The 15,000-nt window shown below is 47.0% G+C and overlaps 1 protein-coding gene across 1 annotated transcript in view; it reads right to left on the reverse strand.

Moving 5' to 3' along the window:
- Nucleotides 1-15,000, reverse strand: part of LOC143287611 (epidermal growth factor receptor-like) — a 278,987-nt gene that overhangs the window by 49,354 nt on the left and 214,633 nt on the right. Inside the window, exon 4 of the mRNA XM_076595732.1 lies at nt 11,855-12,004. Within this exon, the coding sequence (XP_076451847.1) occupies nt 11,855-12,004 (150 nt within the window). The remainder of the gene's footprint in view (nt 1-11,854; nt 12,005-15,000) is intronic.

Below are 15,000 nucleotides of genomic sequence, written 5' to 3' on the forward strand. Positions count from 1 at the left end.
TCGTCTCTTTCGCCGTTCGTATGGAGAGAGTTAACAGTGTCGACCTAGGGGAAGCCAAATTGAAAGCAAAAGGTACTCTGCTAACTGTAAAAGTTAGTTCCCCCACCCCCCTGAATCCCCCTCCCCTCTCACCCCCCCCCCCCCCCCCACACACACACACACTCCCCGTGTGGGTAAGGTACTCCATAGGTCAGTCCCAACTCCAGAGGACAAGGAAGGGGTCTGGGGGTTGCTACAACCAATACCGCTCTGTGCTAATAAACAGGCTCCCTCCCCCTCTGTCCCCATAATACCCTGACTCCCCTCTTGGCACGAAAGCTATAGTAGGATACTGGTGCCAATAAACTGTCCAATTCTCTGTTTGCCTCCCCCTCCCTCTCCTGATTGAATGATCAACAGACTTTTGTGTTGTTCTCAGTGCGCAGGGAATGCCTAATTTCAATGTCGCCCGTTTTTAAAAAAAATTTGTTTGTTTGTTTTTTAAACTTTTTAATTCCATTTTGATAGGTTGACGTCTTACAACAACAGCATCTAAATGGACATTATAAAAAAGAAAAAAACAAACAAAAAACAAAACAAAAAACAAACAACAAACAAACCAAAAACCCCATAAAATACTCTAGCAGACAGAAACAAGCAGCTGGATTATACACTGGTTGGTTATCATCATGGAGTGTTATCATTCATTTCTTAAGATCTTACACAAGCTGTCCAGGAATACAAACTGTCAAGTATCTTAGAACACGTTCACAACAAGTGAACTATCAATAAAAAAAAAGAAAATTAATATGGGTGGTTAATTTTCGTTAATCCTGAACAGGTTACTAATCATTTGTGATCAATAATTTGTAAGGCAGCCATCTGGCAGAGAAAATGGCATGGATAAAGTTCATATATGCATTATATTCTTCAATTCTATATCGAGTTTTTAATTTGTTCGAAAAAACTGATATTTGCGGAAAGCTGTCCTCAATTTTACATAAATATAATTGTTTGTTTGTTTGTTTTTTATCAGCACACGCCGGTCACCAAACTCCTCTTACAGAGCTTATAAAGTATTTCTTCTGTCTTGTTTCCTGCTCAGTCACAACACAGCTTGCTTGACCCTTGTCTGGGTCGAGATTCCATGATTGAACGACAAGATCGCAACGGCGATAAACATTTTGCGATCAAGACGCCTTTTCATGTATCATTATTTTCAATGTTATGAGAGAGAGAGAGAGAGAGAGAGAGAGAGAGAGAGAGAGAGAGAGAGAAGACAGACAGAGACAGCGACAGAGAGAGAAGGGGGGAGAGGGAGAGAGATATGGAGGGGAGGGGAGAGCCGGGGGGAGAGCCGGGGAGAGCCGGGGAGAGAGAGAGAGAGAGTCGTTTTCAGACTTACCAAGTGCCATTACGACCGACCCCCCCCCCCCCCCTCTCCCCCGAAAACCCCCTACACACACAACACACACCCTTCTGTGTGATTGTGTGTTTGTTGAGCTTTGACCAATCACAGCTCTGGCCACTCCTGCTGCCACCCTCACTCACTTTCTCCCCCACGCCCCTCCCCCCTCCTCTCTCTCCTCTACCCCTCCCCAAACACCCACTCATCCCCTCCTTACCTTCGGACAGGCAGACAAAACATGTGACCATCTGTTGACGCCAGTTAAAGTCTTTGACGTCAGAGATTGGGCTACAGAGAGAGAGAGAGAGAGGGAGGGAGGGAGAGAGAGAGAGAGAGAGAGGGGGAGGGAGAGAGAGAGGGAGAGAGAGAGAGATGGAGAGAGAGAGGGGGGAGGGAGAGAGAGAGAGAGATGGAGAGAGAGAGAGGGGGAGGGAGAGAGGGGGAGGGAGAGAGAGAGAGAGGGAGAGAGAGAGGGGGAGGGAGAGAGAGAGAGAGGGAGGGAGAGAGAGAGAGGAGGGAGGGAGAGAGGGAGGGAGAGAGAGAGAGAGAGAGAGAAAGATGGAGAGAGAGATGGAGAGAGGGAGAGAGAGAGAGAGAGAGAGAGAGAGAGAGAGAGACAAGGAAGTGAAGAGAGATAGAGTGGGGGGGGAGAGAGACATAGGGAGATAGACGAGGAGAAAGAGTGAGTAAGAGAGGAAGGGAGAGAGAGAGAGAGAGAGATAACGAGGGACACACACACACACACACACACACACACACACACACATACACACACATGGAAAACGGGAGTGTGTGTGTGTGTGTGGGGGGGGGGGGGTGAGGACTGGGGGTCCCTGAGGACTGAATGTGCGGGACAGAACAACAGCAAACACACCCCCAAAAAAAACGCCAACAACAGCAGCAACAACAACAACAAAACAAACCAATCGACAGCTGTTCAATTCTGCAGGAGCCGACGCTGTAAAGCATCTTCAAAACCAAAACATTACAGAACAGAAAGCGTCGGTCGAGAAAACTGGGCGAAATGAATGAGAGAGCGAGTGAGAGAGCCGTAGCAGAGTGAGAGACTGAGAAAGATTAATGGACGGGGGGGGGCCTGGATTGGGCTAACAACAAAAACAAGGGGTTAGAAATGGACAGCATATTTTTGTAACCACATTGCCCTCCCTGCTGTTAGTCTTAACGAAAGCCTTCATCGTCCGTATTCCTCCTTCTCCTCCTCTTCATCCTCCTCCTCCTCCTCATCCACTGCAAGTTAATGGAAGGGGAGGGGAGGGGAGGGGGATGGGGGGAGTTTCAAAGGAAGGGAGGGTGGGATGGAGGAGGTTTTAAGTGTAGTGCTGTCTAGCAAAAGAACTCGTTTGTGGTGTGTCCCTCCCTAAACGGAAGCCATCTTCACTAATGGGCGATCAAGGCTAACTCCGTGTTTCAGCAGCCTTTTACGACTATCGGGGCAGTGAATTCATATCCACCGTGTCTATAATCATCATACTAGGGCTCATCAGCACAGTACAAGGCGGGTCCCAATCATCTCTCTCTCTCTGTCTGTCTGTCTGTCTCTCTGTCTGTCTCTCTCTCTCTCTCTCTCTCTCGCCGTTTTCAATCTTCCCCGACCCCAGTTAGGTACCCACCCGTTCACACACCTGGATGGAGTGAGAAAATTTGAAGTATGAAGTCCCTTTCCCAAGGACACAACATTATACTGGAATTGGGTCTCGAAACCCGATTGATATATATATATATATATTTTAAAAGCGGGGGCGTGGGGAGAGGGGAAGGGGAGGGGCGACATTTTATGAACAGAAACCTTTTTTCTTGACACGGGACATATTCCCCCAAAACGGACCACGACAGAAGCAGTCTGGACCTCAGAATACGAACAGACCTGGTTTTATTTTATTTTTTATTGTTATTTTTTATTCAATAAAAAAAGAAAGAAAGAAAAAACCAACTTTCAAATCATAGTTTCACACACGTGGGTGCGTGCATTCGTGTGCGGCGACTGTAATCATAGAAAATATTCATGACCTTATAGTACCTTCAGCCTTTTCCTTATCCAGCAACCCCAATGCGCAAGAACAGGAAAGAAAAAAAAAGGGAGAAGAAAAAGACAAGAGAATAAATGCGCCATCAGTCTCAGCAATACTCAATAATACCGAAGGATGAGAAAAAGAAGATGAAATGAAATTAAACGAAAAAAAGAAAAAAAGAAATGAAAATAAAAACACGGTTTTTACCCAGTGCATAAGCCTCAGTCTGAGAAAGGTAGGTTGTTCGAGTATCGCAGCTCAAAATCCCCTCTGAGCTCAAAATCCCCCCAAGCTCTACAAAGTGCACGATTTTGCTAACAACCTGCACTCCTCCCCCCCCCCCCCCCCCCCCCGCCATCCCCCATCCCTGTCCCCTGTACTCCCCCCCCCTTTCTCACAGGTCAAACCGTGTCAGCATGGACAAACCCAATCCGTGTTTTTTTCTTCTTCTTCTTCTTTTCCTTGATTTTCCACAATGCCTTCCCCCCTCCCCCCCTTTTTTCCCCCTCTCAAAACAGGAACACCATTGATAAGCGCTGTTCTGTGGGAGTTCAGTGACTGGGTGGAGGTTGGGGTTGGGTATAGACTAGAATGAATGAAGAAATGAAACGTTTCGGTAGCGTGCGTGCGTGCGTGTGTGTGTGTGTGTGTGTGTGTGTGTGAGAGAGAGAGAGAGAGAGAGAGAGAGCACAAAAAAAAAAGGTAGATAACGATATAGCGGTAGGTACCCAGTGAGAAGACGTATTTCTGAATCGTGACAGGAAAAGCAAATGAGCAGGAGATAAAAAGAAAAGAAAAAAAAAGAAAAGAAAGAAAAAAAGGAGGGAAAAAAAAGAGACAGGTGTACGCTGCGTTGCACAAGAGAAAAGGGGTGCAGAATGGTGCCATCCATCTCTGTGTCTCAGTGTCTTATTTCTTTCAGTCTGTCTGACTGTCTGTGTCTATCTGTGTATCCCTCTCTACAACATTTTTTTCGTTGCTCTCTGACAATGTGAACAGGGAAAGGAGCTCAGAAGATTAGTGTTTATATCAGCCCGTGTATGTATCCGTGCGTAAGCTGGTGCGTGCGTGTGTGTGTGTGTGTGTGTGTGTGTGTGTGTGTGTGTGTGTGTGTGTGTGTGTGTGTGTGTGACTGAGTTATATTCCATGCTATTTTTTTTTGTTTCATGATTAACTCTTCTTGTTGTAGTCGTTGTTGTTGTTGTTGTTGTTGTTACCGTCTACACCGAGTATCCGTACCGATTTTTTTTCTTTCCTTTTTCATCTTTTGTGCGTGTGTGTGTGGGTGTGTGTGTTTGTGTGTGAGGGAGGGAATGGTGTAAAGAAGCTTCCAGCTTATCCAGTTTACCCTCAATAAAACAGTTGTTCATTGTTCATTGTTCTCTCTCTCTTTCATCATCCTTATAATGATGATGAAGATGATGATGATGATGATTACCACTACTATTGTCGTTGTTGTTGCTTTCTGCAACAGGGACAGATAAAAAGACTTCAAACAATGCCTAGAATCGTTTATCCCTGATGTAACAAAGTTTTTTTCAATCTCGAAATGGATTGGGTAGCTGCGCTTGCACTGTGGCGACGATGCTGTGCTCTCTCTCTCTCTCTCTCTGAGGGATATATGTTGTGAGCAAACGTAATACAATAAGATACAACACAATACAACACGACACGACACGACACGACACAACACAGTAGAGTACACCACAATACAGTAAACCACAGCACAGTACAACACAGCAAAGTACAGCATTGTACAGTGCAATAAAAACAGTCCCGAACAGTGTCGTGCAGTAGAGTACAGCACAGTACAGTACCGAGTACAGTACAGTACAGTACAGTGCTCTAAAACAGTACAGTACAGCATACTTAACAGGACACTACACAACACTACACTACACTACACCACACTACACTACACTACAAGCCACTAACTGTCGCGCCGTCAGTCGTGGGGGGTAGCGCCATAACTCAACCAGCATTACTATATTGCTGATCCCCCTCCCCAGTCACATGTATAGGGGGAATGGCGGCACCACGGCTTCAGCTGGCTGGCAGGCACCCTGCCAGTGTGTGTGTGTGTGTGTGTGTGTGTGTGTGTGTGTGTGTGTGTGTGTGTGTGTGTGCGCGTGTGTGTGTGTATGTGTGTGTGCGCGCGCGCTTGTGTGTACATGTGTGGCCTTATGTGTTTGGGAGCGGGAGTAAGCGTGCGTGCATGTGTGTGAAGGGGTGACTCGGTGAGTGTGTGTGTGTGTGTGTGTGTGTGTGTGTGTGTGTGTGTGTGTGTGTGTCTGTATGTATGCATGTATGTGTGAGTGTGTACATGTGTGCGTGCGTACGTGCGTTCGTGTGTGTGTGTGTGTGTGCGTGTGTGTGTTTCCTTGTAAATGTCCTTGTGTCTGTGTCTGCGAGCGTTTTTTTTTTTTTTTTTTTTTTTTTTTTTTTTTTTTTTAAAGCGGGTGTGCCGGTTTCCAGTTCCTGACCATTTAGGATACCCCGGGTATAGATCTATAACAGCGCAGCCAACCGGCGCGCCAAACTGTAATTAGCAAAATGACAGCTGTGACAAGCATCGATCGGAGCCATCTATCTTTGCTTCTGTCTGTCTGTCCGCCTGTCTGTCAGTCCGCCCGTCTGTCTGTCTCTGCTTCTGTCAAATGAATGACCTGTGTGCGGTTTGTGGACGGATGTGTGTGTGTGCACGGAAGTATTTAGAAAGTGCGTGAAATGGGGAGCTAACTTCGGTTGGGAAAAGGCTGGGATAGCGTAGGATTGGATCCCGCCTCCCCGCCTCCCTATGCCGAGCTGTGAACACGATATGAACTCAGCCCTGCCCCGATGGCCGTAAAATACTACGTTATATTTTACCTTTGTTGTTGCTGGTTTCTGGGTTTTTGTTGTTGTTGTTTATTTCTGTTTTAACTCACTCAGTACGGCCAGTCCTCTCTTCTCCTCTACACAGACCCCTCGGATGTCCAGTGGGTGTCTGAATGACCCAACCTTTAGCTTCCGTCGTCAGAATTGTGGTATTCTTTTTCAACATTCACCTCTTGTATAAGAGCCTTCAGCTTGCAATATTTTGATGATGGTAATTGGGGTGAAACGCTGTTAACGTCGTCTCTTTCGCCGTTCGTATGGAGAGAGTGAAGTCTTTCGAAATATATGTGCATATATTTACTATTACATCTATTGTTAGTATATGTCTGCGAACACACTATATACGCTTATGTACTTGTGAGGGTGTTTTCTTGTACTATTACATTAATTATCCTGTTGAAAGATCACTGGTGTAAGTAAAGTAGGAGGGGGGGGGGGGGTGGAGGGGGGGCAGTCTAGTCGTATGTCGTTTGGATCGTTCGTACGGGCACGAGACATGTGGCTGCAAAAGGCGTCCCCCTCACCCCCACCCCACCCCCGGTCACAAGTCACAAAGCAGTAGTTTATTCATTTATTTATTTGTGTTTATTTACTTATTTATTCTTTTTATTCATTCTTTTTTCTTTCTTTCTTTTTTTTAAAGCAGGACGGCAGAACCTCATTGCCATCAAGGCAGCAGTATAGAGTGGAAAAAAAAAAGACTACGCCCTTCCCGTTCCTCCCTCCCCACCCCTCCCCCACCGTACCTCATACCACCCACCCCGGCGCCTACACCCATACCACCCTCTCTCTCCAGCAATCCCTATCCCCGGCGCCTACACCCATACCACCCTCTCTCTCTCCAGCAATCCCTATCCCCGGATCCTACACCAATACCACCCTCTCTCTCTCCAGCAATCCCTATCCCCGGCGCCTACACCCATACCACCCTCTCTCTCCAGCAATCCCTATCCCCGACGCCTACACCCATACTACCCTCTCTCTCCAGCAATCCCTATCCCCGGCGCCTACACCCATACCACCCTCTCTCTCTCCAGCAATCCCTATCCCCGGCGCCTACACCCATACTACCCTCTCTCTCCAGCAATCCCTATCCCCGGCGCCTACACCCATACCACCCTCTCTCTCTCCAGCAATCCCTATCCCCGGCGCCTACACCCATACCACCCTCTCTCTCCAGCAATCCCTATCCCCGGCGCCTACACCCATACCACCCTCTCTCTCTCTCCAGCAATCCCTATCCCCGACGCCTACACCCATACCACCCTCTCTCTCCAGCAATCCCTATCCCCAGCGCCGGCACCCATACCACCCTCTCTCTCTCCAGCGATCCCTATCCCCGGCGCCTACACCCATACCACCCTCTCTCTCTCCAGCAATCCCTATCCCCGGCGCCTACACCCATACCACCCTCTCTCTCTCCAGCAATCCCTATCCCCGGCGCCTACACCCATACCACCCTCTCTCTCCAGCAATCCCTATCCCCGGCGCCTACACCCATACCACCCTCTCTCTCTCCAGCAATCCCTATCCCCGGCGCCTACACCCATACCACCCTCTCTCTCCAGCAATCCCTATCCCCGGCGCCTACACCCATACCACCCTCTCTCTCTCCAGCAATCCCTATCCCCGGCGCCTACACCCATACCACCCTCTCTCTCCAGCAATCCCTATCCCCGGCGCCTACACCCATACCACCCTCTCTCTCTCCAGCAATCCCTATCCCCGGCGCCTACACCCATACCACCCTCTCTCTCCAGCAATCCCTATCCCCGGCGCCTACACCCATACCACCCTCTCTCTCCAGCCATCCCTATCCCCGGCGCCTACACCCATACCACCCTCTCTCTCTCCAGCAATCCCTATCCCCGGCGCCTACACCCATACCACCCTCTCTCTCTCCAGCAATCCCTATCCCCGGCGCCTACACCCATACCACCCTCTCTCTCTCCAGCAATCCCTATCCCCGGCGCCTACACCCATACCACCCTCTCTCTCTCTCCAGCAATCCCTATCCCCGGCGCCTACACCCATACCACCCTCTCTCTCCAGCAATCCCTATCCCCGGATCCGCCCCCCACCCCCCCGACCCCCACCCTTCCATCACCCTCCTTACCTCCCCGCCCCCACCATCATCACCTTTTTAATTTTTTTTTTTCCCGACGATGGCCGCTTGCCTCCCAGTACAGTACAAAGTTTGTGCCTAAATATCGCTGACATCCCGAGACCTCAACCCTCAACCTCACCCCCCCCCACACACACACCGCCCCCCCCCCCCCCCCCCCCAAAAAAAAGGGTGAGGGTGAGTGGGGGAGAAAAGAACATTAAAAAAAAAGAACAAAAGCCTATACAACAACAATGCACACGTGTTGCCATGGTAGTAGTAGTAGGGTCAGGGTTGTAAATTACCAACCACCAGAGAAATACTTCTGAAAGAGAACGGTACCTAAGTCTCTAGTACCGTGCGCGGTTCCACACCTCTCGCCGCCGCCGCTAGTTAGCCCCCCCCCCCCCCCCCCCCCCCATCCCCGTTCCCCTAACTCCTCCCTTCTTCTCCTCCTCTCACCTCCACGACAACAGCCATTCTATCACCACACTTAGCTGTGGCACCACCAGATACTGCAGGCGTGCTGTAGGCATTGTCCCAAATTCAGATACCCGGCTTCTTTTTACTGCACTCTGCTGTCTGACTGTCCTGTTTCTTGTCAAGTCTTGGATGGTGGCGTGATATTGGTTTTCTTTCTTACCTGTGCGGTACGTGTCCGTGTCGTGTGTGTGTGTGTGTGTGTGTGTGTGTGTGTGTGTGTGTGTACCGTGCGCGCGGGCGTGCGTGTGTGCGTGCGTGAGGGTAGGGGGCGTGTGCACTGCATTGTCCCCAAACAAAAGCTGTATCCTGCTTACTGTGTTCTCCTGTTTCATGTCACAAGTACTGGATGGCGCTTGGCGGGCATTATAGTTTTACCTGAACTGTAAGAATATATATGTGTGTGTGTGTGTGTGTGTGTGTGTGTGTCTGTGTGTCTGTGTGTGTGTCTGTGTGTGTCTGTGTGTCTGTGTGTGTCTGTGTGTCTGTGTGTGTGTGTCTGTGTGTGTCTGTGTGTCTGTGTGTGTGTGTGTGTGTGTGTCTGTGTGTACGTGTCTGTGTGTACGTGTCTGTGTGTACGTGTGTGCCACAGAAAAAGAAAAAGACGAACAAGAAGCAGAAGAACAAGAGCAAGAAGAAAAACAAGAACTAGAATTATAAGGGGGGAAAAAAAGTGAATAAAAGACACGTCCACCCGTATGCAGCAATCCTCATGAAATATAACTATTTTCTATTCGCCAAACTTTTCGCCGTGAAACTGAAAAGCCATGTCACTCAAACCAATGTCACGTTTAGACTTGACATCACCAAAATCGTCTACTAAGAAACTCCACCCACCCAGCAGAAGTATTCAACAAACGGAAGCACCGAAGTTTTTACAACACGTTAAACAGCCGGGGTCAGACTTCTCGTGACTGAACTCTCTCCGTGGCGGCACGAACCACATTAAAGTGCCTATTTTTTCAGAACAACACATCGGCAAACCCTCTCAACAACCTAGGCAGGTACTCCATGATCAGGTTTGACATCAAGAGAGATCTTGTTGTGACATTCGAATCAGAGCGCTCCTTTTGAGTATGCCTAACAGTTATGATGTCGTCAAAAACCTGTCAGTCTGGTTATCATCGTACATTAATTTATCTTTATCTTATATAGCAAGCTGACGTGTTTGGGTCCGCCTTCACGAATCATTATATGGAAGTAAAACTGAGAAGCGCGCAAAATCGTGCATGAGATAGATAGATAGAAAGAACGATTTATATGTATACGTATGTATGTATATATATATATATATGCATATGTATATATATATATTACACACACACACACACACACACATATATATATATATATATATATATATAAAGAGAGAGAGAGAGAGAGAGAGAGAGAGAGTGTGTGTGTGTGTGTGTGGTCGCACGTGCCTGAGCACGAAAACTTCTCAACAATTAGCTTTCGCAGCCAGACAAACAAAACTAGCAAAGCAGGTGAAAAAATAAAAAAAAATAAAAAAATAAAAAGGTATGACAATGTGATTTCATGCTGCGTATATTCTCCAAGCAAAGCTCTAGACCCGGCTTTGCAAAACACCGAGTAAAACAGAAGATTAAAGAAATCGGCGACAAAAAAAACAACAAAAAAAAAACCCACAACAGCCGCCTACACTAGTTTTCAGTTTCACTTTCTCAAGGAGGCGTCACTGCGTTCGGACAAATCCATACACGCTACACCACATCTGTTGAGCAGATGCCTGACCAGCAGCATAACCCAACGCGCTTAGTCAGGCCTTGAGTGCATGCTTACATATTTGTGTACCTATGAAAGTGGATTTCATTTTACGTAATTTCGCCAGAGGACAACACTCTCGTTGCCATGGGTTCTTTTTCAGTGCGCCAAGTGCGTGCTGCACACGGGACCTCGGTTTATCGTCTCATCCGAAAGACTAGACGCTCAGTTTGATTTTCCAGTCAAACTTAGGAGAAAGGGCGAGAGCGGGATTCGAACCCACACCCTCATGGACTCTCTGTATTGGCAGCTGAGCGTCTTAACCATTCTGCCACCTTCCTCCTACACTAGCTAATGGAAATAAACCCCGCTCACCTATCATTTTCTGGTGGGGAGGGGGTAGGTGGGGGGGGGGGGGGGGGTGAGAAGAGAGAAGAAAAACACCAGACAGTAGATAATATTTCGGGACGAAAAAAGAAAAAAAAGAAAAAAAAACAAAACAAAGAGGTCTGGTGAAAAAAAGGGGAAAAGAAAGCAACAGTTCTTTCTCTCTGAACTTTCAAACTGACCAAAGCGTGGGTTCAGAAAAAAATGAGATCGGTCAGCTCCGAAAAGAGAAGGTTGATTATCTCTGGTTTCGTAGCGCTAATTTCACACACAGCTGCTGTTTGTTTTGTACTTTGCTGTGCGTGTTGATGCTGTTACTAACCCAAATCAAGTAGAGATCTTTAAAAAAAATAAAAAAAAAAAAAAATCTTTTTACACACTCCTACACAACACCACCCCCGCTTTTATAACGTTTTCGCGACAACCGATCTAAGAGAATGAAAATGAATTCCATCTTTTTATTTTCGTCACATTCATGGATCGGAAAATGTATTCCCGTCCCCCCCCCCCCCCCAAACCCCCCGACCCCCACCACCACCATCACCACCACCCTCTCACTTTCTGTTTTGCACCCCCTGACCTCACTCCCTCCAACCCCCTCACCCTCACCCACCCCCCACCCCCTGTTAGTGAGTTACTGTCTTTCTTTAGCGACTGATCTTCAAAGCTGCCTGAACTGACCATGTTACTTTCACCCCAGGTTTCGACCGATTTACTCGTGTTTTAGCCGTATTTTATTGCGTTAGATTTGTATTGTGGTGGATACATAGCAGAACACGCACACACACGTACGCACGCACACACACACACACACACGCGCGCGCGCGCGCCCGCACGCACGTACACGCAAACTCTGAAACTCACCCAGAGTGTCGCAAGGTCTTCTATAGTCCGAAGAATTAAACTTGAACTCCACGGGCGGTTTGACGTAGGGGTTGATGTCTTGCCAGTTCACTGCGTTCTCGAAACACAGCTGGTTGTTGTTCATGAAGAAGATCTTGCCTGCCAGAACGTCTGCAACATCAACACAATGGTGCCAGTACCGCACGAAACGCTTCTACCCACAGAAACGTAAAATGAATTAATATATAAACAACAAGAACAACAAGAACAACAAGAACAACTACTACAACTACTACTACTACTACTACTACTACTACTACTACTACTACTACTACTACTACTACTACTACTACTACTACTTCGACGACGACGACGACAAGGGCCAGGACATTTTACACAAACTTCATCCTGTAGATTTCCAGCTGTGCTGCGCTCACAGACAGGTTTCCATGTACATAATACAAAATACACAGACAGACAGACAGACAGACACACACACACACATATATATATATATATATATTATATATATATATATATATATATACACGGACACACACATACAAACACACACAGACACACACAAACACACATGCGCATACTTCCTCCATCCCCTAACCTTTTTCACCCACCATAATGCATCCCCCTAACTCCCTACACCCCACCCCTTCACCAACCAACCGCTCCACCCTCACCTCTCCTTATCAATACCCAACGCAGCCCCTCCCACCCCTCCCCACTCAGGCACAAACCCCTTTCCCCCTCCCCCCTCCCTCCCCCCCCCCAACCCCTCAACAAACCAACACTTCCTTTTGACGCACGCAGACCTGGCAACATCCTGAGTGTTAGTTTGCATGCAAAGTTTCATATTACGTAACGATAGTGGTGTAAGGCCTGAAAATGACTCCAAGAACCGTTTTGACTCCGCTGCCGGAGTCGCTCCAGTAATACCCCACCCCCCATCCCCCACCCCGCTCCCCCCTCTTGGAGTTATTTCAGTACAGACCTTTTCCTTTGTACTCCACCCACGCCCCGTTATATTACATCCAGCACCTTTCTTTCATTGGAATATCTTGACCCCCCCCCCAAAAAAAAAACACCTCTCCCCATCCCTCCACCCCCCCACGCCCATCCCCCCCCCCCCCCCCAAAAAAAAAAGCAAAAAAAAGCGACAACAAAAACAAAGTACATGCAAAAAACAACAACCCCGCCTTCAAGAAACTCAAGACAAATATTGTTGGGGCAATTTTGGAGTAGAACTGCAATGACTGTATCCCTAGCCTAGCAAACTGTCCCAAAAATCAAAGACCCCACGTGTAGTTGATATGGGCTGACCCTTTAGAAAAAACAACAACAAACAAAAAAACCATTTCACTCACGTTCGTGTGGCGTTAATCTGGCAATGAACCATGAATGCCTACAGGTACGAGTGGAAAAGATACCAGCCCACACTGACTCATCGTCAAGTGCTTTTTGGGGACCAGGGCTGGAGTGTGAGTGTGTGTGTGAGTTAGGGGGCTGCCCAAATTTAACTCCACCCTTGTTTTATGTTTTGTTCACAGTAATGTACTAATGCGTGCTTTCTATTCCGTTTGATAAAGTCTTTTTCTCAAGGGTGTGGAGTCACTTCGGAGCAAGGGTTCGAATCTTCCCTGGCTTAAGACCTTTCCCCAGAATGGCAACACTGATGGGGTTAACTTGAAGGGCGGGGTCATCTTGGGGCATCAGAACCAGTTACGCTTGAGAAACAGCCAAGGTTGCCACTCGCTTGCGCGTTCTTGCGACGTACATGATCATGTACTCGCATTCAAACACAACGAGAATAATGTAAATAGTGGGGGGAAAAAGAAAGTGAACACTCTCTCCCTCATAAACAAGTCAAACAACGCACGCAAGACTCTCTCACCTCGCGGTGAGGAAGATCAATTCACTGACCCCCCTCTCTCTCTCCATCAAACGAGCCAAACAACACACACACACACAACCCCATCACCTCACAGTGAGGAGCATAAAGTCGATGCTCTCTCTCTGTCTCTCTCTCAATCGATCAATCGATAAAACAAATCAAACAACAGACAAAAGCCCTTCTCACTTCGTAGTGAGGAACATAAAGTCGATGGTCTCTCTCTCTCTCACACACTCTTGTGTGTGTCTCTCTCACTGTCTGTCTGCCTCTCTCTCTCTTTCTCTCCCTGTCTCTCCCAAAAGCTACTTCGTGAAATGAACATGATAATGTTTTGCTATCTGTACTTATGCTGGTTCGCTTGTGTTGGTTTACTGAGTTGTTCAATGTGCATGTTACCCCCCTTCATTTTGGAACTGAGGCCTATAGTATGTGAATAAACTATTCTATTCCGTTCCATTCCATTCCGTTCTCTCTCTCTCTCTCTCTCTCTCTCTCTCTCTCTCTCTCTCAGGCATGATCTTGTTTGTCCATTATGTAGATGTGCTGAAGACCTCAGATTTCAGTTAATTCCACAAAAATATTACACACGCCCAACTTCATTTGGACTTGTTTTGCTGATGTCATCGACAAGCGAAACCATTATAAAACAGTTTGCTGTTTACTTGTATAAAGAGTTCATTATGTAGTTAATTATTATTTGTTGTGTATTATCAGCTTGTAGTTGAACATTTACTGACGTGTATTGTTGGTAGTATGCCTTTATTGTTGTGAATTACTGTTCACTGTACCCCCTTCATGAGGGGCCATGGCCTTATTGAATAAATCATCCGTATCCGTATCCGTTCCCGTATCCGTCTCTCTCTCTCTCTCTCTCTCTCTCTCTTTCTCTCTCTCTTTGTTGTCCAGCTTTGAGGAATATTCGAGAATCATTTATTAAGCCTAAATATTATAGACAACCAAATATGTTTAAATTGAACTTGTTAATGTCCTCAACATCCATATGAAATTGTTAGAAACCTTGCTTTGTATTTATATAAAGCTTTCAAAGTCCGAGAAACTATTACGTCATGAAAACACTGTTTTGTTGCAAGGCTAGTTTTTCATTTGAACTTATGTTATATCGAGTTTTTTTTATGTATGTTGTATTATGTGAAATGTTTTTGTTTTTCTTTTGTTTTTTATTGCTGTCTGTTCATATACCCCTTCAGTAGAGGCCCTGGCCTATATGAATAAATCATCTCTCTCTCTCTCTCTCTCTCTC

The sequence above is a fragment of the Babylonia areolata genome, chromosome 1 (assembly GCF_041734735.1).
Source record: "Babylonia areolata isolate BAREFJ2019XMU chromosome 1, ASM4173473v1, whole genome shotgun sequence".
Lineage (NCBI taxonomy): Eukaryota > Metazoa > Mollusca > Gastropoda > Neogastropoda > Buccinidae > Babylonia > Babylonia areolata.